General features: G+C 36.0%; 2 gene segments (V, D, J or C); both read left to right on the plus strand.

Moving 5' to 3' along the window:
- The window catches only part of LOC116541450, a 544,521-nt gene that overhangs the window by 129,251 nt on the left and 391,330 nt on the right, over positions 1–23,940 (plus strand).
- Positions 3,548–6,367, plus strand: LOC116541458. The segment is given in 2 exon segments: positions 3,548–4,148; positions 4,309–6,367. Coding segments are annotated over 2 exon segments (432 nt in total).

Consider the following 23,940-nt stretch of genomic DNA (forward strand, 5'->3'; position numbering starts at 1 on the left):
TTTGGTGAGGCTTACGCTGGCCTCCCTGCTGCCCTCCAGTGTTCGTGGGCTAAGTTGTGGTGAAGCCTGGTTGCAACAGGAGCTAACATTTCTGAACCAATGTCAGTAACCTTCCCTTGCAGTAACCATGTGAGACAGGATTCAGCAGGACTGGCTGGGATTTTTTTTTTCATTTTTAATATCTTTTTCCCTGAATATGTGAAGGTGATTGATTTCAAAATGGCAAATGTAATATTTGGGATTATTTAGGCTAATAGAATACCTTGGAAACAAAGCTTGGTATTATTGCACAAAGTGGGAGCTTTTTCTCTATTAAGTGAGAGTTCGTCTACTGCTCTGTCCCTTACTGTCATATACAAATATCATAAGAAGTAGAAGCAAGAGTCAATGATGCAGAAAAATAAGCCACTGCAGGGAACTCTGTGTAGCATACTCTATCCATGTTATATGTCTCCCAACCTCCCAATAAGCATCATAATCCAGCTGATTTCCAACTAACAGTAAGAAACATGATAGAACGTGAATATTTATTACAGTACATAAAATATGCTATGCAAATTGCAAAATATCTCTTGGAAAAATACTGAGTTTTATCTTGTAGATAGACTGCACTGCAATTTCAGATTGTGTCAACCACCTCCCCCCCAATATTTTCTATATTGAAGGCATCTGGTTGAGTGCCTGAGACACAGAAGTTATTGTACTAGATGATTTATTAGGTTGTGCAAAAGTAATTTCTGTTTTTTCCATTACTTATAAAGTAATGGCATAGCTATTACATAGGCTTGGATTGGATTTCTGGACCTACCACTCATTGGTTGAATTATCTTGATCAAATTACTTAATAACTTTTATGCTTCAGCCTCCTTATCCCTACAATGTGGATATTGATAGTACTTACTACTAAGGGTTATTTTGAGAAATAAACAAGATGACAAATCCTAATGCTTAGCCCAGTACCAACAAAAAGCTACTCATTACTTACAGAAAAGGAAATTGAATATGAGAGAGGTTTAATGTCTTGCCTAGCATCACAAAGTGTCAGAGTTGAGCCTTTCCTCATCCCCTGGGTAGAGCAGATACCTTTTCTCACCCCAAGAATAACTCTCTATCTCATTACAGTTTTATATTGTCTTTATAGAGCTTATCACTATGTAGAATTATCTTATTTAAAAAAAACTCATTTATTTAGTTTCTTTTCACGGCATGCTAGCCCCTTTTCTATTTCTTCATTACCATGTTCTCCACGCCTGGAATAATGCCTAGCACACAAGAGACATAATCAATATATGTTTGTTGAATGAGTTCACGAAAGGTAAAATTATGTCCAGAGTACTTGCAATTCAAATATTAATATAAAAGTTTAAGCTGGATTAATCTTTGTGTTATTTATCCAGAATTGTCAGGATTTCTATCCTGTAAGTCTCTTCACATAATACTTAAATAAGTAAATGCTAAATAGTTGAATATTAGCTTTGGTTTATCTCCATTGCTTTTTTTACACTTTTGGTGAATTAATAAATAATCTTACTAAAAATTTTTGCTATAAATCCCTCACTTTACTCACCTCACTGGGGGGATGAGGTGGAAGAAATTTTGAGGCATTTTTCCCTGTAGTACATGCATCTTGTCTTTTATGTTGCAAAAGTTTTTCAGAGGCCTCATGTAGATGTATATATCTTTATGTTTTAAAAAATCCTGTGTATGCACACAAGCACATAACACACCCACCTTGCATAAAAGCAGATATACAGGCCCACTATTTGCTCAAAACAGAGAAAGTAAATTGACCTGTTTCTCTTCATTATCAGGGTGGGTACATTTAGAATCCTCCCTTGATATATTAGGCTGTTAAGAATGATAAAGACTGATAGTACTAGTTGAGTTGTTTTGTGGCCAAAATGAAGACGAAGGAAACTAGGATCAAGCATTCTTCCAGAAGGAGAACCTCATTGTTTACTTTTCCTATAAGGCTGTATTTAGTTGCCAACAGGCTTGGCTTTTACTTTAGGTAAAATGTGTGGCTACACCTTGTAGGATTCTGTCCAACCGTTATAGATAGAGGAATTCTCCCTGCTGTTAGAGCTATGCCCTTCTTGGTCTAGACACTGCTCCTCCAACCTGTGGGTGACTTTTTCAGTGGATCAGAATTCTCACCAGAAATGAACTCCACAGCATGTAGGCATTCTGTGTGGTTGTGGCCATGCCTTCACTCTCCTGTGATGAAGTCATCTGAATGCTGTGATCTGGAAAAGAAACTACCTTGACTGGAATGGCTTGCCTAGCAGCCCGTCCCTAACCCTAGTCCTCATGCTTCTGAACTGGGAGTCACTACTGAGGCTTCCAGGATTTCCTTTACTACCCATACCTGTATCTCTGTTCCTGGGAAGGAAAGCTGGAAGTTAACCATTGAGATACTTTCTAACCCTGTTCTAATTTTTTACAGCATGATTTAAATGTACGTGGAAAGTGCTGTCCCCTGGTTTTAGTACATACCCCATGCTGTTTCCTTTACTTATTACAGTTGTTCGCTGGAAAGGTTTTAAAGGCACTTCATACACCAAATACCCAGAGGTTGAATTTATATTCTGAAAAAAATTAATTAATGCTATCTTGTACTCGTAAATTTCCCTTGGATATATCTTATTTCTCCAATTACATTTTGGGCTCACAGGGAAGGGAATGTTGCTTTGTAATTTTTTTTTCTTTCTTTTCCTCTCCCATAGATGAGGCTGTAGCTTTGTAATTTTTAATTCCTCAAAGCTCCTAGGGAAACTCAAAGCACAAAAACTACTGTTTAAACAAATACATGTATAATGAATCAAACGAACATTATATCTGGACTGTGACAGAACAAGACAGCGTAATTCTTATTTACTTTTAAATAACTTTATTGGAGTACGTTTACATTGTATAAATTCATCCATTTTGAATGCATGGTTCAATGATTTTTAATTAATCACTGATTTATGAAATTATTACCATAATTTATTTGTAAATACTTTTCAAAACCCTAGAAAGATCCTTAATGCCAAATTATAGTTAATCTCTAACCCAACCCTGGCCCCAGGCAACCAGCTTATGTCTTTATAGATGTTCCTTTTCTGAACCTTCCATAAATGGAATCATTCAACATGTATCTTTTGTGTCTGCCTTCTTTTTCTTAAAATAATATTTTTGATACTCATCTGTGTTATAGCATATATTTGGTGTTTTATTTTATATATTTTATTTTTGCTTATTTATTTATGTTGCTGAATATCATTCATATCTTGTATAAATGTACTGCACTTTGTTTATTCATTCATCTGCTGATGGACATTTGGGTTGTTTTCATTTTTTTAGCCATTATAAAGGATATCCACAAATTAGACTTCCATTATTTTTAGAACATAGCTAACGTGTAAAACATTCATGGTGCATCACAAATGTAGGTGGTATGTCAGATTTCAAAAATTAGAGTCTAGAGCTACTAGATAGATATATGTTCTAATTCTTAATATGCCATTAGCTAATTGACCTTGAGTGAATTATTTAATCTCCTTGAGTAATTACTTAATCTCCTTGAGCTTTGGGTTTTTTTTGTTTGTTTGTAAATTGGAAACGGTACTATCTCTATTTCATGACTTTTGTATTAGAAAATGTACATAAAGAAAAATGTAGTTTAGCACTTAGATATGTACACATTTATAATTTGAGGGGGATTCAAATGTTGGTTTTTAATATTTGAAGATTCAAAGAAAAGTGCGTTTCCTACCAAAAATTACCATCCCACCTGTAACTCTTCTAAATTTGAATAACAGCAGTTAACAGTTAGGCAGTCACTTCTGAAAGGTTGTCAATTCTCTTTGTGTTCAGACTCAGAGGGATTTCCTCAATGTTTATGAAGTTGGCCTGAAGAAACAGTTACTTCAACCCCTCTTTGCGAACCACAGGAAACGGAATATAGGGCAGAGTGCTTCTAGGGCATTTATAGGAGGTGGTCTCTGATTGGCTGGGCAACCAGGAGCAGAATCCTGTTTTCTGAAGCAGAATATTTCCACAGATTTTGGCTGCAAAACATTTTTCTGCTGAGAGCACCTGAGCAGGGAACATGGAGAAGAATCCTTTGGCAGCCCCATTACTAATACTCTGGCTTCATCTTGACTGTAAGTCTAGGGATTACAGGAGACATTCTGAGTTGTCTTGGGTGATGATGAGGAAAGAGGAGGATGCAGTCAGACACCCTGGGTTTTATTTGGGGATGTGTGAAGAAAATGCAAACTCTGTAGAGAGACCAATTTCTATGTCTTACTCTCTAACAAACAGGCGTGAGCAGCATAACGAACGTGGAACAAAGCCCTCAGTCACTGCGTGTTCAGGAGGGAGACAGCACCAATTTCACCTGCAGGTTCCCTTCCAGCAATTTTTATGCCTTACACTGGTACAGATGGGAAACTGCAAAAAGCCCCAAGAACTTGTTTGTAATGACTTTAAACGGGGATGAAAAGAAGAAAGGACGAATAAATGTCACCCTTAATACAAAGGAGGGTTACAGCTATTTGTACATCAAAGGATCCCAGCCTGAAGACTCAGCCACATACCTCTGTGCCATTACACAGTGCTATTCAGACACCTGCAGCCCATTCGCAAACCTGTGGCTGGTGTTGCACTGCTACTCGGTTTCGACAAAGAACTGTGAGTAGGATGGAAAAGATAGGTTGGAAAAGACAAATTCCTTGAATTACAGTTTTTTTTCAAGAGGATTATGGAAACAGAAAAATAAGCATGCTAGTAATCACAGCTAATTACCACAAAAGCTAATTAAGTAAACCTATTTTTTATGATAGATATCAGAGTGCTAATGAAGCATAACACCTTACCTGGTAACTTGGCTGTTACTAAACAATACTAACCCCAGCTCCCAACAACACAATAACTACGTCATTGACTCAGACCCATCGTCTGCTCCTTTGGCATGATTCTGAAAGAACCCAATAGTCACTCAATCCTATCTAAAACAATTGGGTAAATAAAGGTAATGTTTACCCCCTCATTGATCCTATGTCCTAAAAATGAGTTCTTCTATCATATTTTTTCCACAAGCACAAATGGAGCATGTGGCATGCCCCTTCCTCACACACCTGGCAAGGAAATATGCACGTTTAATACCAGAGCGAGTGATGTCGCCTCCTTTAATCCACTGGGGATTTTGGTTTTGCTTCAGTTCAACTTTCCCCCTACATGAACATTTGCATTTTTATTTCTTCTCACATGTGGCTATTTTCATTTTTAAATATCACTCACAATATCATAAAGGAGCACTGATGAAGGCTCTTCGCTATTAATATGGTCTATCCCCCCGCCTGTACTGTGATTGTGATATTGGATGACCAACTGAACTCTATTATCAAAGTCTCTTCATTTGTAATTTCCAGGTATATGAAGCAGGTTGAGTGTCTGGTGCTCTGCTCTTTCTGCAGATTTCCAAACAACCCATCAGTTTAAGGTTCCATTGGTATTCTAGAGGTCTCTAATTCCAAGCTTCCTTGGGGGTTAAGATGAAGTAACTTGCTTTTGGTCCTCTCATCTAAAAGCTAGAGTTTCAACTTTCTCTAAACATCTACAATTAATCATTTCTTATCCAACTCCTGTCCAGTTTCCTAAATTATGCTGCTATTGCACTTTCTCTCTCTTTTGTGAATTTGTTTTTTAAATCTTATTATTGTTATCACATATTTGGAAAAAAAACTATATATTTAAAAATAATATTGGAGTGTATACACATCCCTTAGACTGGATCCATTTAGAGATATATACATAGAAATATTTTTTTCAAAATTTATTCACGTGGTAGTAATGAATCTATTTGACTATCAGATTGGGAGAGGCTAAATTTGTAATATTATCTGAACGTATACGGAATTGGGAGCATATAGCTCAGGAATAAGTGCAGAGAGGCTACAGTTCATTGTATACTAGTGTTGGTGGAGAAGAACTACACAAAAGAAGACTGATCACTCTTCCAGCTGCTGGACAAATTTCCAAACCAGCTCTCCATTATTATTGTCAAAAAGATCAATGGAAGAATTTCTAATATTTCCAGCAATGATCTTGTAGTTTGAACTAACTCTGAATTGGCAGAATCAAAAGGCTGGATAAAAGAAAAGATGAACCTCTGGCTCATTTGCATGTGGCTGCAACACAATGCCTCAGTCTCCTTCATATCAAAGCACACATAGAAATTGATTACGTTCATGCAACACTTCAGTGTGGAATGATGCTGCTTGAAACCAGCCCATGATTCCAACTTCCTTGAGAACTCTGCCTGCCTTAGGCTGCGATGATATAGAGATCTTCCCACACACCTGATCAATTCCTGGATATACTGATATGTAATTTGGAAAATCTGTTATAAACATAAGAAAAATGTAAATCTGTAGTGCCAGGTCCTTACAAAATATCTACGTATTTATGAAAGCTGTATGTAACCAAGTAAATATGGATCAAAATTTTCAGTCTCTTTAGATTCTAAAACTGATCTTGAAATTGAAAATAATGTGGTTAAATTCTGATTATTTATAGAGACACAGATAGGCATGTTCTTGTAAATTTTGTTAGTTTAGCCATGTGGAATGAGAAGAGTGAGTCAGATATAAAAATCATGTTAAATAAGAAACACAGATTTCTGTTGATTGCAGGACCCCAACCTGAGCAATCAGCCACCTGTTCCTGTGCTGTGGCAGCACAGAGTTCTTGTTACCTCTCATCATTTCCACCAGGTCTTCTGGGCAGGTGCAGATGCACAAGGAAGGTTTTTGAAAAGAAGTTAAAATTGTTAGCTTTGTCTTCATTTTGAGATCCCAATCCAATATTCCTAAGAAGGAAAAAAGCATCCCAATGTTGTACATTTCAAATTTCTTAATTCATGGGATTTGTCATTTTAAGCATATTCTAAAACTGCTTCTTGGTCTGTTTCCATTTCATGCAATAATTCAGATTTAGATTCACTTTTGACCCTACACAAAATGTTGCTATTTCTGCCATTAAGGCATTTACATGGGAACACTTCAAAGGCATTAGATTTCTTGTAGTGGGTTGAACGCTGGCAAAAGATATGTCCATGTCCTAATTCCTAGAAACAGTGAATGTGGTGTTATTTGAAAAAGGGTCTTTGCAAATGTAATTGGAGTTAAGAATAACAAGAACAAGATCACCTGGATTATTAAGGTAGGCCCTAAATCCAATGACAATTGTTCTTTTAAGAAACACACAGATGAGGCCGAGTGCCGTGGCTCACACCTGTAATCCCAGCACTTTGGGAGGTCTAGGCAGATGGATTACCTGAAGTCAGGAGTTCAAGACCAGCCTGGTCAACATGTTGAAACCCTCTCTCTACTAAAATTCAAAAATTAGCCAGGCATGATGGTGAACACCTGTAATCCCAGCTACTCAGGAGGCTGAGGCAGGAGAATCGCTTGAACCTGGGAGGCAGAGGTTGCAGTAAGCCAAGATCAGATCACTGCACTCCAGCCTGGGTAACAGAGCAAGACTGTCTCAGAACAAAAGAAAAAAAAAAAGGAAACACACAGATGAGAAGGGCATCTAAAGACAGAGATAGAGGTTGCAGTTATGCAGCTACATCCAAGTGATGGATGCCTGAAACCACCGGAGGCTGGAAGAGATGGGGAAGGATTCTTCTCTAGAGCATTCAGAGGGAGCACAGCCCTGCTGACACCTTTTCTGGCCTCTAGTGCTATAAAGAAAATAAATTTTGTCAAGCCACCAAGTTTGTTTGCTACAACAACCCTAGGAAACTAGTATCTCCCAAAGGTATTTCTAAATGGCTACAACCAAACTTTTTTTTATAGATGGGCACATGGCAAACCAATACCATTCGAATATGGCATTGGTTCTAACATCTTATTTTCTGAAATATTTTTAGTTTAAATAATCACATGGTATACATACAAACACACACTTTTATTTATAATATAATGAACACTTGAGTATCCATAATTCAACAGCCATTTGAGTAGGACATATTGGTGAATAATAGACAAATAGTTACTAAGGGCTTACCACATATCAGGAGTATACTAGTGATCCATCAGCAAACAAAAGAAATGAAATTTCTTGTTTTCATAGACCCTATATTCTAGAGCAGCACTGTCACATAGAATTTTCAAAGATGATAAAAATGTTCTGCATCTGTATGGACACTAGTCACATATGGATACTCAGCACTTGAAATGTGGTTAGTGTGAATGAGAAACTAAATTTTAAATTTTATTAAATTTAAATTTAATATCCTTATTTAATTTAAATTTAATACCAAATAGGATGGTGCTTTAAGATGATACAGTGCACATCTTCAGGGTACAAAAAGGCTAACTCAGATAATTAATTGGTAGTTATACAGGTGTAGTATAAACACTGTGATAAGTGTGACTGAAGTTCTGTGGAAGTCCACAGTTTTCTAAGTTATTTTCTGTTTTTATCTTCTAACCTTTTCCACCACTTACTGTAGTTGTTTATCAGCTAGATCAGAACAGAAAGCTACTTTATCCAAGTGTTTTGTTTTTAGGAAGCCTTCCTATAGAAATTGATTATTTGTTAAACAAGACTTTTTTTTCTAATTATATTAATGTCTTCCCTCGTTACTGCTGGCATGTGTAAAAGTAACGTAATGGGATGGTAGATAGGATCTCTAAATTGGATAATTTACCAGGGAAATCTGGGTGACAAAAGAGAAATATGTATTTCTTTTCTTCCGTTTTGAGGTAATGGGTTGTCTAACAACAAATCACGAGTGTCTCCCACATTTATTAAAATGTCTGTGACCTAATATGTCCCATGAGAGCACTTACAAGCACAGGCTACATGGCACAACATGATTCTTAATGACAATGGAAGTGACAAAATGGGAGTTTCTCTTTTCTTCAGATGCCCTAGTTTTAAATCACAGAGTCCATTTTTAAGTGGCAAATTAAAGTCACTATCAGCAAACTCTTTCCTTTCAATCATTGACACACATACATACCACCTAAATTAGAAGGCAACTTTACTAATAAAAGAATCGGTTGTCAAGTCAGCAATGTTTGAGTCCAGCCACAGGGGGGCAGCATCAGCAAACATAGACTCTCTTCTGAAGTGGGTGGGCAAAATAGTCTGACTGGCTTTCTCACATTGCAGTCACCTCTTCTTCTTTCCAAAACGCACACATCTACTTTCCAAAATAGACCACAACTATTTCTATTGAGCTGGAAGAAGCTTGTACCAGGCAACCCATTTAGGAGCAGTTGGATGAAGAGGAAGGAGAGAGAGATGCTACTCATCACATCAGTGTTGGTCTTATGGATGCAATTGCCACGTGAGTTTGAGACGTCCCTGATTGCTTCCAGAGAATAAATCCAACAGGATAGAGAAGTATCTGCAGGCAAGGAATGGACTTTCTGTTTGAGAAACAAGAATTGAGAGAGAGAGAGAGAGAGAGAGAGAGAGAGAGAGAATAAAGATTGAGGGAGATGGGAAGAGAGACATGGAAAGAAAGGGGGAAAAAGGAAGAAAGGAGTGAGAGAATCGCGCGTAGCTCAGAGACTAGAGATCTAATCTGATTTTATGTGATGCTTCCCACTGTCTTTCTAAACAGAGGTGAATGGACAACAGATAATGCACATTCCTCATTTCCAGCATGTACAAGAAGGCGAGGACTTCACCATATACTGCAATTCCTCAACCACTTTAAACAATATACAGTGGTATAAGCAAAGGCCTGGGGGACATCCTGTCTTCTTGATAAGGCTAGTGAAGAGCAGAGAAGTGATGAAGCAGAAAAGACTGACATTTCAGTTTGGAGAAGCAAGAATGAACAGCTCCCTGCACATCACAGCCACCCAGACTACAGATGTAGGAACCTACTTCTGCGCAGGGCACAGTGCTTCCCACCCACCTGCTGCCTGCCTCTAAATCTTGCCCTGCGTCTTGAAGAGCAGACCATCCTACTCTCCCCGAAGAGAAAGCCAAAGTCACAATGCCTGTGAGGATCTCGAGCAACTCTTTCCCATAGCATAGGGATGCATGCAGAAATTCACTCTGTAGGACCTGGAAGAGGTTAACGGTTTTATTTCCTAAAACTTAACTATCGGTTTTCTTCTAACACCAGGTGTATCAAGTAATTCTAATTGTCTAGGAAGAATCAGTGGATTTTAACAAGTTGTGGTACCGGTATTTATATAAAAAGTCTGAGTTCAGCTTACAGTGCGGTGGTCCCCCACATTTTTGGCAGCAGGGACCGGTTTTGTCGAAGACAATTCTCCACGGAGCAGGGTGTGGGGATGGTTTAGGGATGAAACTGTTCACTTCAGATCATCAGGCATTAGTTACATTCTCTTAAGGAGCGTGCAGCCTTAATCCCTAGTATGTGCAGTTCACAATAGGGTTCCAGCTCCTATGAGAATCTAATGCCGCAGCTGATCTGACAGGAGGCGGAGCTCAGGCAGTAACGCCCACCTGCCGCTCACTTCCTGCTCTGCGGCCAGGTTCCCAACAGGCCGCAGAACGGTACCGGTTCCCTCCCCCCACCAGGGGTTTGGGACCCCTATTTGGGTGGTACCAGAGGTTTCCAAGCAGTTTCTTTAAGGTTTTAGCTCAATTGTATTGTGAAAGATTTGAAAATTAAACATTTTTCATTATGTACACAAAATTTAAAAGAAGTTTATCACCAATTTCCTGCAGAGTCACCCCTGTAGAACTCATCTACTTCAATGCAATGCAGTCCAATATGGCATAAAGATTATGCATGCGGTAACTACCTTTCCAGAGAACTGAGTGAAGAGAGCTGTTTTTAAAATAAGGAGTTTAGACGAAACCGGAAGGTGACCCATGAAAAGATTTGGGCCCGGTCTCTTTTTCGCTCTTCTATCTGCAATTATATTCCCCAAGGCCAGATGAAGCTGATGATACAAGTTCTGGTAGCCATGTTCATTGGTCTAACACGGGGAAAAGCTAGCCATAGATCTCGAAGTGTGTTCTGATTTGACCAATTACCTTATTTCTCAGTACTTACAAAAGTTTTTGTCCTGGGAAAGAGAAGATAAATGCAACTGTATTGGAGAATTTAAACATTAAAATCAAGTGAGATTCACCAGTTAAATGGACAAATAAAGTGTTTGCACGTTTTTAATAAAACATTTTGTAGCCATAAAATTATTGTGATGAAAATTTTGTAACATAGGAATTAATATATCAAATGAACAAAGCCAAATACAAAATAGTACTATGCCACTTACAAAACAAAACAACATATGTATATAGAAAAATATGGATGGGAACACATGCGTGTTTAGGCTAATTTCTAAGAGGACCATAATTATTTAGTAGTTGTTATCATCCATTATAAGTTTCCAAGCCTATTGCAGAGTTGTGCCAAAAACAGTTATGTTAAAATTATTCTAAAAATTATTTTCTCCTCTCCTGCCATAGCCTTGGCCCTTTTGCACATTGATCTTCTCAAACTATTACCTTTTTTTTTTTTGGCTTGGGGTGGGGTGAGGGGTTCTGTCTTTCTCTCAGTTTTCCTTCCTTTCTCTTTTTATTTTATACATTTTGTGTTTTTCTGCTACAACTATACGAAAAAAAAAAAAAAACACTAATTAACAAAATCACAAGCATTAGAAAACAGACATGAATTATAAAAGGCCTCATAAATCATTCTGGAAAGATCAAAAAGTGCCTTTTACAGTCAGTGGGAGAATAATTTCATCCCTCAAAACAGCTCCCAGAGATGATTCACATCAGAAGAAAAACAAACAAAAAAACCCCACCACCTTACCAGTATAATTAGGATCTAGCTCTGATTCTTTACCAAATTTAAGGAGAGTATAGTCTGATATTTCTTGGTTTCCATCACTGATTGTTTCTCTTTTCTTCACAGTGTATATGTTATTAAGCACATATGAGGAGCTCTCATCTTTTGATGCTCCATAATTTTCTGTCTGGGAGACACCATGTACAGAAACAAGGAGTGGACTGACAATTTCTATTTGACTATAGTGTCAAATTTAAGTATTTGCCTTCTTCCTCCAAAGCACCTTTCTTCATAGGAGATTTTTTTTTTAATGTTTTCCTGAAGACTACACCTAACTACTGTTTAAAAACACATTATTAGAATCTGATTAAAAGACCTCCATCAGAAGGCATTCACTATGTCTTTATTTCTTCCCTTTTCCTTTTCTTTTCTTTCTTTCTTTCCTTCTTTCTTTCTCTCTCCTTCCTTCCTTCCTTTCTTTCTCTCGCTCTTTCTTTCTTTCTTTCTTTTCTTTCTTTCTTCCTCTTTCTTTCTCTTTCTCCTTCCTTCTTTCCTTCCTTCTTTCCTTCTTTCCTTCTTTCTTTTTTTTTTTCTTTCTCTCTCTCTCTCTTTCTTTCTTTCTTTCTTTCTTGTCACATCCAATCTGTATCTCTACACTTTCTAGAGTGATTCTCTATTCCACAACGGGGTCCATTAGTTCACATCTCTGCTTTCCTTGCTCACTCACAGGAGATAAGATTAAAAACAAGTAAGAATAATATTGTTTTATGAAGCAGGTATTATAATTTTCAACTTATAAAGAAAGAAATTGAAGCCTCAAGATATTAACTTATATCTACTCACATAAAAAATGGTTAAAATTCAAATATATGAGATTATCAAGTGCTGGTTAGGCAACACATCAACTGGAACTCTCACACATTGCTGATAGGAAAGAGAAATGATTAGCACTTTGCAAAACAGTCTGTCAGTTCTTATAAAGTTAAATTTCACTTACAATATGATTCATGGATCCCTCTCCTACATATTTAGCCAAGAGAAATAAAAGTTATGTTCTCATAAAAATTTCCATGTGAATGTTTATAGCAGCTTAATTCACAATCACTAATCTGGGAATGACCAGATGTCCTTCAGCTTGAGAATGGTTAAACACATTTTCATTCATCCATATGATTGAGGACTACTCAGCAATAAAAAGAAATGAAATATTGACTCATGCAGCAATATGGATAAACCTTCAATGTGTCTTGGTATATAAAAGAAACTAAGTCCAAAGGACTATATGTTGTGTGAGTTTATTTATGTTATTAATACATATGGGTCGAGGCAAAACTATAAAGATAGGTGACAGATCAAAGGTTGCCTGGGGTTGGTGAGAACTGTACCGTAGACTTGTACATCATCAAAAGTAAATCTTACTGTGCATAACATTTTTTAATAACCAGAATGTAAGTGAAACCCCAAAAGAAATAGAAACTGTAACAAATGCACCCAGCCATATTACAGTGAATAATGTAAACGCAGTGACATTGTCTTTAATGTGGAAGAAAATAACTAACCTAAACAATTTTTGAAACAGTATTTTGAGTAAATATTGTAAGGCTAAAGGCAAAAGAATGACACACAAATACCATTCTGTAGTTAATATATTTGTTTCTCAAGGGGTATGGGTTAGCAATTCTTAAACTAATTTATGTGAGTATTTGGATTGAACAAACGTATATAAGTAAAATATACAATAAATCATGAATCATGAGAGCCAGAATTCTCACTGTTGGGAAAAGTAATTAATAATGAAGGGAGAAATCTATGCAGACCCAGTGGAGTTGAACTCATGTTTTTTTAAACATTCGTACATATAGGTTGATACGTAAATAAAATTATTAGGAGACTGAGTGCTTTCTGATGCCCAATAGCAAAGGACAAGCCTGTGGTTACTTTATTTGAATTGATTCAAAAGCCTGAAAGACTTTCAGCAGAGTAGACGAGAAACGTCTGGAAAACCTAGGTGGACTTGATATTAGGAAAGATACAGTATTTCATTTGTATTGTCCCCATATTTAGTTCTGATCAATTCAACATACCTCCTTGGTTTTTGTATTGAGGCATAATATGCGTACAGTAAATTGCACAAACATTCATCAAATGTTTGTGACTGTTTAGTTATGCATATACCTATGTAATAATCCTTCACCAATCAAGATGCAGAATATTTCACCAACCCAGAAAGTATTTCATTCCTCTTTTCAATCAATACCCACCCAAAGATAATAATCACTATTTTTATTTCTATTGCCTTAGATTAGTTTTCCTTTTTCTTGAATTTCATATTAATGAAAGAATACATTACGTTTTATATGTTTCTTACGTTGCATAGTGTTCCATTGTATGAAAATGCCACCTTGTTTACTTCTCTGGCAATAGAAATTTGTGTTGTTTCCAGTTTGGGGCTATTATGAATAAAACTTCTATAAATGTTTTTACGTAAGTCTTTTTGTGGACATGTGAAATTGTTGAGCATTCTTATATAAGTTTTATTATAGTAGAATTACTGGGTCATAGGACAAGCATATCTTTAACCTTATTAGAAACTTCCAAGCTGTTTTTGAAGTTATATCATTATGGAAAGGAGGATTAATTCTATATAACTTTGCTAGTACTTAATATTGTTAACACGTATTTTTAATTAAACTTTATTTTGAGATTAATTCCCATATATGTTAAGAAATTGAGATCATATGTATCCTTTACTCAGTTTACTTCAATAGTGTAAAACTATAGTACAATATCACAGCCAGGATATTGACAGTGACTCAGTCAAGGCACAGAACATTTCAATTTCCACAAGGATGCTTTCTGTTGTCCTTTTGTAGCCGTATTTATCTCCTCTCTACTCCCATCCCCTCCTTCATTCCTGGGAACAATTGATCTGTCCTTCATTTCTACAGCTTTGTAATTTCATATGTGTTATATAAATGACCTTTTAGGATTGACTTTTTAAACACAGCATACTGCTATATTTTATATCTTACCAAATTTGAGAAGTTTTGGCTTTTACTTCCTTGATACTTTTTCAGCCCTACACCCTTTCTTTTCTAGTACTCTAATGAAAGGAATGTTAGATATTTTGTTATAGTCCTGCAATTCCCTGAGGCTTGGTTCATCTTTTAATCATTCTATTTTCTCCTGGTTATTCAGATTGAGTAATTTCTTTTGTTCTATCTTCCAGTTCACTAATAATTTTCTCTGTCTCCTCCATTTTGCTATTGAGTGCATTTGGTGGGCTTTTTATTTCAGCTATATTTTTAAGTTCTAAAATTTCCATTTTACATCTTGGTTCTTTCTTGAGTTTCTTACTTTTTCGCTGAGACTTTCTATTTCCTCCTGAATCTTACTTCTTTGCTGAGACTTTCTTCTTCTGAAGCTTTCTGTTTTCATTTGTCTCAAGCATGTTTGTAGTTGCTCATTGAAACATTTTCATCATGGATGTTTTAATATCTTTGTCGGGTAATTTTGTCATCTCTCTCATCTCAAGGTTGGCACCTACTGATTGTTTCTTTAAAATTCAGTTTGAGTTCTCTTCTCAAACTGAATTGATCTTCTTCTCAGAACCAAGTTGTCCTTGGTTCTGAGTATATTGAGTGATTTTTAAAAATTGAAATCCGAACATTTAAGTATTGTGTTTGAAATTCTGCATCTTATTTAAAATTTTTGTTTTATTTGCCTTTCTCTGATGCCCCTCCAGCACAGGAAGGGGAACACCACCTTACTGCCTGGTAGAGATAGAATCCAAGGTCCCCATTCAGCGTTATTGACATCAGAGGCCAGGGAGGATCCTCAAACTGCCAGGTGGGGACTGGACTTCTGGGTTCCTATGTACAGTTGAGTCTCAAAAAACATGATGGTTTGGGGCACCAACCTCCCTGCACTTGAAAATTTGTATATAACTTTTGGATCCCTCAAAACTTAACTACTGATAACCCACTGTTGACCAGAAGCCTTACTAATAACATAAACAGTCAGTTAACACATATTTTGTATGTTATATGTATTATATAACATATTCTTACAATAAAGTAAGCTAGAGAAAAGTAAATGATATTAAGAGAATCATAAGGAAGAGAAAATACATTTACAGTACCATACTTTATACAGCAGTCACGTAAGTTTATGCAGTCATTTACAAAATGAATCATCTGTCTGAAATTGTAGGCAACTGCAGCTGCAGATTATCAAGCAATCAAGTTTTTTTCTTGTAAGGTCATGACTTTTCTCTGCTTCTTGGCGGCACTTCCAGCATCACTAGTGGAATTTTGTATGGATCCCATGGTATTATTCAAGATTTACACTATTGCACTAAACACAATGAAAATTATGTGAGAACTGTGAGAGATCACTTTTTACCACAATGGGCAAATTACTGACAAGATGAACTGCTCATGTGGAGGTAATTAGCTTTGCATTTTAAGTAGATATTCACAAATTTGAGCTCACTGCAATAGCAACAAAAGGTGGCTACAAAATTATTACAGTAGCACAGTATGTACTATAGTTCATTTTATGCAGTTGTGATTTGATACTGCATCTTTAAGTTTGCATCTCTCTGGACTTCAAGTGCCACCACATACAGTCTGTTTGTGTGTTTTGATACATTTAAAATTTTTATAATAAATTTGTGTGTGTTTTATGGTAGCAAGTGATAAAACAGACTAGGATTTACATGCATTTTATACATTCATGACATATATTTTCTTAGTTTTATTGATATTTTTGGACTACATGGTGTGTTTGCAAATTTTTTCAACTTGTTGCAAATCTCCAAAATTTTTTCCAATACAATTATTGAAAAAAAGTTCACATACAAGTGGACTCATACAGTCCCAACTTGTTCAAGGGACAACTGTAGTCTCCATTGACACTATAATTTATTTTTCTTTCTTTATGGTTAGGGTTTTTTATGTACTTTTAAAGATATTTCTGTCCACTTCTAATATAATAAAGTTATTCTCCTGTGTGTTCTTTTAAAACTTTACAGTTTCACCTTCACATTTAGATATCTGACCCATCTGGAATGTGTGTGTGTGTGTGTGTGTGTGTGTGTGTGTGTGTGATTATATATATGAAGAAACAATAGCTTTAGTATTTATGTTGAAAAGACCATTTCTTCCCCACTGAATTGCATTGCGACTTTGGAGAAAATCAAGTAATTACATATGTGTTTGTCCGTTTCTGGACATAATTCTACTAAGTCATCTTTTTTAAAAATTATCATACCAATAGACCATTTTCTCTTAATTATTGAGGGTTCACATAAGTCTTGAAATCTGGAAATGCAAGTCCTCCAATTATCCCCCATCTTTTTTTTTCAGGGTTATTTAGCTTATTATAGGACTTTACATTTCCACAGAAATTGCAAAATAGATTCTCAAACTTCTATCACAACAAGTTGCTGGTAATTTGATTCAGATTTGGCGAGTTTATGACCAGGTTGAGAAAATTGATAATTTGACATATGGAATTTCTTAGATTTATAAATATAGCTCTCCATTTATTTAGGTCCTTCCTAATTCCTTTGATTAATGTTTTATAATTTTCATTTTAATGAAATTTCATATCCTTAATTAAATTCATTCTTTTGCTTATTTTATTGTAAACGGCATTTTTATTTTATTTTCCAATTGCTTTTAGCTAGACTCTAGAAATACAATTGAATTTTTTATTCAATGACTGTGCAATTCACCCACTAGTTCTAGTAGTTTCTTTATAGATTCTTTTAAATTTTCTACATTCATAATTATGTTACCTATGAAGAAATGGAATTTTACTTATCCCTTTCCAAACTTTATGCATTTTATTGACTTTTCCTGACTTGATGCCAGTTATTTCAGTGTGATAATAAATGGAGGTAGTGATAATGTATCTTGGTCCTAACCTCAGAGGGAAATTGTTCAGTATTTTACCATTAACTATAATGTTGGCCTTGGGTATTTTTATAGATACCTTTTATCAGATTAAGAACTCTTCTCTATATTTCTAGATTGTTGAGAGTATTCATCATGGGATGGTATTGACCTTGTATCAAATTCTCTTGTGTGTGTACATTTTTATAAATTAAAAATTTTAATAATAAATGTGTGTATATTTTATGATAGTAAATGATAAGTTTAAAATAAGTTGAGCCCATTATTTTGGTTTTTCACCAAGCAAAAGAGGGAAAACTTTACCCACTATGATTTTAGAGATCACATAATCTTCTAAAATGTAAGACACTCTGCAAACACTCAATAGATTAAACAAATATATTTTTATTATTTAGAGTTATGCAAAATACTTAATGGTTTCCAATATCATTAAAACAATCACCTATTAGTGGCCTTGGTTGTCTTCTAAAAAAGAAAGGCAAGCAAACCAAAGCAAAAAAGAAAATTATGTTAATTACTTTTCTTCTGCCTTTGTTAATATAACAAGATGATATAGTCCTCCCTACTTTAAGTAATGTTTGTTTGTTTTTTATATTTTTGGCAGTACCATCCTGTTAACTTACGTTTTTATGATCTGGCACAGAGTACACTCATGGTGAATATTTTTTAAAGGAATAGAATATTATTACTATGACTTTTACTCCGTATATTTGTAGCTTGATTTTTCACACCTGTGCTGGGGAAATTTATTGTCTATCATTGAATTTTTGCAGACAAATCTGACCCTATGTTTACCCCATTGTAGTCTTTTGTTCAAAGCATATTCCAGAAGATTGAAAGAGTGTATATAGAATAATTCAAAGATTTGCTTGGCATAAGTTCTCTCAGTAAATTTGTCAATTATGACTCACCTATGCATTCATGAAGCAAGTAATTATTGAGTACTTATTCTGTGCCAATATCTCTTATAAACATTGAATGGTAAGGGCTTTTGAACCAGCTTTTAATTATGGGACGATGATTAGAAACAAAAGAAAAATTAAATCCAAGTCAGCAATTGAGAATCATAATGGTAATATTATTGAAATAACAAAGTAATTTTAAAAATAGTCAAAACCTTTCTTGGAGTGTTAGTGGACTGATAAAATAAAGATGAGCACAGAGGTATTACAACTAAGATATCTACCTTCAAACTGGATAAAAGAAGAGTTTGCTGGCTGACTTTTTGCCTGATTCTAGCTACACAGTTCATTCATTCAGTCAGTCACAAGAGGGGGCTGCTTCACCTTAAAACAAAGTTTCTTCCTTGGAGAGGGGATGCTAAGCTTATGTTTTCCACAAAAGTTCCACAGAAAACAGGAAAAAAAAAAAGATACACTTTTATCCTCTTTAGACAAATCGTGCTTTATGACCTCTTACTGAGTGTGTTTATGGCTTTAAGAGTTCAGGGGCCCTTACACCGATGAACTAAGTCTTTTCAGAGCACCTCCCATAACACTGCTTTCTCCAAGTTTCACTTCTCTAATCATCTCTTGCCTCCCCTATCCCTTACACTTTATCCTTCCTTTCCTTTACCTATTCTTACGACCACCACACCATCCTTGTTTGCTTTTCCTGGTCTCTTTGTTTTCTTGCCTCACTGTCCTTGGCACACACAGTAGCCATAAGCATTGGCATAGAAATTAGGAAATGAACATTAAGGCCATGCGTTTAAGGGGGAAGAGAGCCAGCACCTTTTATGTCATTAGTCACTATATCAAGAACAGATGCATGGAGAAATGTCTACCTAGACAACAGTCAATACTTGATTCCAGGGATCTCCATAGAAAACCCAAGTTTTGGATGATTCAGCTTTCAGTGTCAATGTTAATTTTTCTTTTCTCCCTGAGCATATCACTTCTTACTTTTGAACCTCACTACCATTTTCTAGAATGTAGATGGGAATTTTCAACTCCTTACAACACAAAGCTCGGTATAGGCTTCTGGGATTTAATGACACTTTCCACAAGCTCCATGGAGCAGAGGACAATTTCTTTGGTACATTGAGGAAGAAATGATGGAAGAAAAGGTCTGAATACATACACCCTTATGATCGATTTTCCTCATTCAGTGCCAGCCTCTTAGACTTTAAACCTCATATATGATTTCAGTAGACACCCCCTGAGTTGAGGTTGTCTGGTTGATAACCTCACTCTCTTCTCAGGAACATGACTAACCCGGGGGAGGAAGACACAGAAAAGCAACAGCTCTGTCATTGGCTGACAAGATCCTGACAACAACACAATGAAAGCTGTACTCCTCCTTGCTAGTCTTTACTAGTAGCTGTTACTTCTGTTCTCTGGAAATTCTTTAAATCTAGGATCAGACACAAAAACTGATTGGGTCCACAATCCTCATTTGTCCTTGAAGTATGAGGCTGGTGGCAAGAGTAACTGTGTTTCTGACCTTTGGTGAGTACTCTGTGTCTACCTAGGGATGGCTTTTGAGGACAAGGGACCCCAAAAGATATTTGCCCTCTACTCTCCCTGTGCTTTATCCAGCATTCTAGGAATATAGTTGAGAATTGTTCTGCGCATTTGTCTAGGAAGTGCATACTTCTACCTGACAGACTATATCATAACCATAATTCCAGAAGAACCATTGGTAGTATACAGTTGTAAGAAATCTATGGGTTTACTAAGTCAAGAGCCAATGGAATACAGCCTAGAGAGTCTCAGATTGTTGGCATGAATCTTTGGTCTTTATAATTAACACCAATGATATTTTTTGGGTTCTCCCAGGACATAAAAGTTTTGAAGTGTTAAGGGAGTGTTGTATCCTTGATCCACAGAATTACATTGGCTTAAGAGTCAGGAGTTAATCTGATTTTCTTAACCCCATAGGGACTATAATTGATGCTAAGACCACTCAGCCCACCTCCATGGATTGTGCTGAAGGAAGAGCTGCAAACCTACCTTGTAATCACTCTACCATCAGTGGAAATGAGTACATACATTGGTATCGACAGATTCACTCTCAGGGGCCACAGTATGTCATTCATGGTCTAAAAAACAATGAGACCAATGAAATGGCCTCTCTGATCATTGCAGAAGACAGAAAGTCCAGCACCTTGATCCTGCCCCACGCTACGCTGAGAGACACTGCTGTGTACTATTGCATCGTGAGAGGCGCACATTGGGACAGATGGGGCTGCACCTGTGCAATATCTCCCTGGTGGCAAGCGAGGAGGAGGATAGCATTCATCTGGAACAAAATGTCGATAGGAGTCAAAAAGTAACAAGAAAAGGGGAAAAGGAAGGGAATGAGAGAAGGAAGAAAATAGGTAAAGTAAATAAGGGCGATAGGATGAAGGGTAAAAATACAGGAATAAGAACTTTATTTGTTGATGTGGCTGAGAAAAATGAAGAGACTGTAAATTATAATTTGAGCATAGCAATAAAATGAAGAAGGTTAAGAATTTAGACGACTCCACTTCATGTAAAAAAAATAAAGTTCATTTTAGTTTGTTAGTAAAAATGAACGGGTAAGGAAAATGAAAATAATTCTGCTTGTCCCAAAGGCTTTTTCAATCTGGATCTGGGGGCAAGTCCAAGCTTTGAAATGCATCTTATTATAGGTGTCCCAATTACCAGAAACAAGTTGATGTTTCTGAAAGAAAAATCTGAAATGTTCTTTGTTACTAGTGCAGTAACACTAGTTATTAGAGCATGCATATTTGTGATGAAGGTTTTTCCCTTTGGAAAGAAACAAAAATTAAATAAGTAATATTAACTTATTTTTATTTGTCTTGAAGTCTTGAATCTATAAATAGTTTTCATGATGTTTCATTTTCTAAGTAGCACACAAATCCATCTCACCATAAAAGACTCAGAAAAAGCTAAAGTGAAAGACCTCACTGCATTTCCTCATTCATTCCTGTCTCACACCACTCTTCTCAAAGAACACTAATTTTGACAGTTTAAGGTATATCATGTTAGCCTGTTTAATTTCAGTTATATATCTTTGCATATAATTTTATGCAATCACACACAAACTTACATACATGCACACAGTTTGTCATGTAAATTGGATTTATTAGATTTTTTAACTTGCCATTTATTTTTCATTTAATAGTGTCCTAGAGATCTTTCTATATCAATAGAGAAGTTCACTTTGTTTTTGGTGCCTATTTAGTACTATGGGACACTCCATCATATAATTACTTTTTTATTTATGCATATTTGTTTCTATTGCCTCACTGTCATAAAGAATATTGTGTTCTACATCTTTATAGATTCACCTTAGTTTGTGTGTATGTGGAAGTGTTTATTTTAATGAGATTTCTGAAATTGAAATTGCTATGTCAAAGGAAAGGTGCATTTAAAATTTTTGGAGAAAGTGGCAATTTGCCCTCCAAATGATGTAACTACACTCCATATAATACATATATATGTATTATAATACACATAATGTATCCATTATAATTCTTATATAATTAATAAATATGATACATATGTTAAATAACTTCCAACCAACAGTAGGTGAAAGGACTTATTTTACATTCTTATAAAAATTGAGAATTACTAACAATTTTTATTTTTATTTTATTTTATTTTGTTATATATTTATCTTGAGTCACGGTCTCACTCTGTCACCCAGGCTGGAGTGCAGTGGCTGGATCTCAGCTCACTGCAAACTTTTCCTCCCAGACTCAAGCAATCTTCCCACCTCAGCCTCCTGAGTAGCTGGGACTACAGGCACACACCACCACACCTAGCTATTTTTTGTAGAGACAGGGTCTCACCATGTTGCCCAGTCTGGTCTCAGAATCCTGAACTCAAGAGATCTGCCAGCCTTGACCTTCCAGAGTGCTGGGATTACAGGTGTGAGCCACTATGCCCAGCCCAGTTTTTAACAGTCCGAAGATATTTTATCTTTAGTCATTTTCCCAATTTGTGCTGTTTTTGAGCAAATTTTTCTACATGTATTGGCACTTTTTCATTTGGCCATATGCTTATTCCTACCTTTCGAGCATTTTTCTATTTAGTTATTTTCCTTTCTCTCTTTATTCATAAGAATTATTTTCATATCTTAAATAATATATTGCTTTTATATTTATTTAAATATTTAACACTACCTTTTTAGTTGCTTATTTTTAATGTAGTTTTAAATTTTTACATAGTTTAATCTATCAAGTATTCCTTTCTTTTAAGCCTTGAAAGGTCAGTATCTTTTTAGGAAACCCCTAAATATATTGCATATTTTAATCTCCATTGGTTAAATGAGGATTACTTTGAGATCTATGTTGCTGTGGCCTTGTAGTACAGTTTGAAGTTGGGGAGTGTGATGCCTCCAGCTTTGCTCCCCTTTATTTTCAACTTATTTCTCAGAAGCGTCTTATCTTTTATTTTCTTACCTATAATGCTTAAACTCTATGACTCTATTGCTTTCAATCTTTAGTCATTAACTTTATTATTCTCATGCCAATTCTGTGTCATAGCAGTGAGCTAATTAATTCCCAATCATGGATCCATATCTTCCTTATTGTAATGTGTATCTAGTGTGATCGGAGTACACAGGTGTGACAACTAGTGTCATTAAAATATATCGTTACTAGCCAGGAGTAGTGGCTCATGCCTGTAATCCCAGCATTTTGGGAGACCAAGGTGGGTGGATCACTTGACGCCAGGAGTTCGAGACCAGCCTGGCCAACATAATGAAACCCTATCTCTACTAAAAATACCAAAAATTAGCCAGGCATGATGGCACACACCTATAATCCTAGCTACTCAGGAAGCTGAGGAAGGAGAATCACTTGAACCTGGGAGACAGAGGTTGCACTGAGCTGAGATTATGCCACTGCACTCCAGCCTGGGCAACAAATTGTGACTCCGTCTCAAAACAAACAAACAAACAAAAACAAAACATGTTGCTACTTTCAACACTAACTAGGCCCATAATGTTTTCAGGAAAGGGTCCTTCTTCTCTGTAATCACATCTCACTGTCATTTTCTACTGGGCTGTTTCAAAACATCTCACATACCTCAGACTTTCTAACCCAGATCCTCCTCCATTCGCTCTCTTGGGAGACATTTAATCTCTGTTTATAACAACAAAAAGGATTCCATTAGAAAGTAATAGAAGTTTCAAATTTCTGCCTTCACACTCCAAAGAATCACTTAAATCTAAACTACTCTAATCCTTTTCTCCTTCATGGAATACTATACAGCCATAAAAAATGATGAGTTCGTG

Source organism: Sapajus apella, unplaced genomic scaffold (genome assembly GCF_009761245.1).
Source record: "Sapajus apella isolate SASKATOON/1434 unplaced genomic scaffold, GSC_monkey_1.0 scaffold151, whole genome shotgun sequence".
NCBI classification, from domain to species: domain Eukaryota; kingdom Metazoa; phylum Chordata; class Mammalia; order Primates; family Cebidae; genus Sapajus; species Sapajus apella.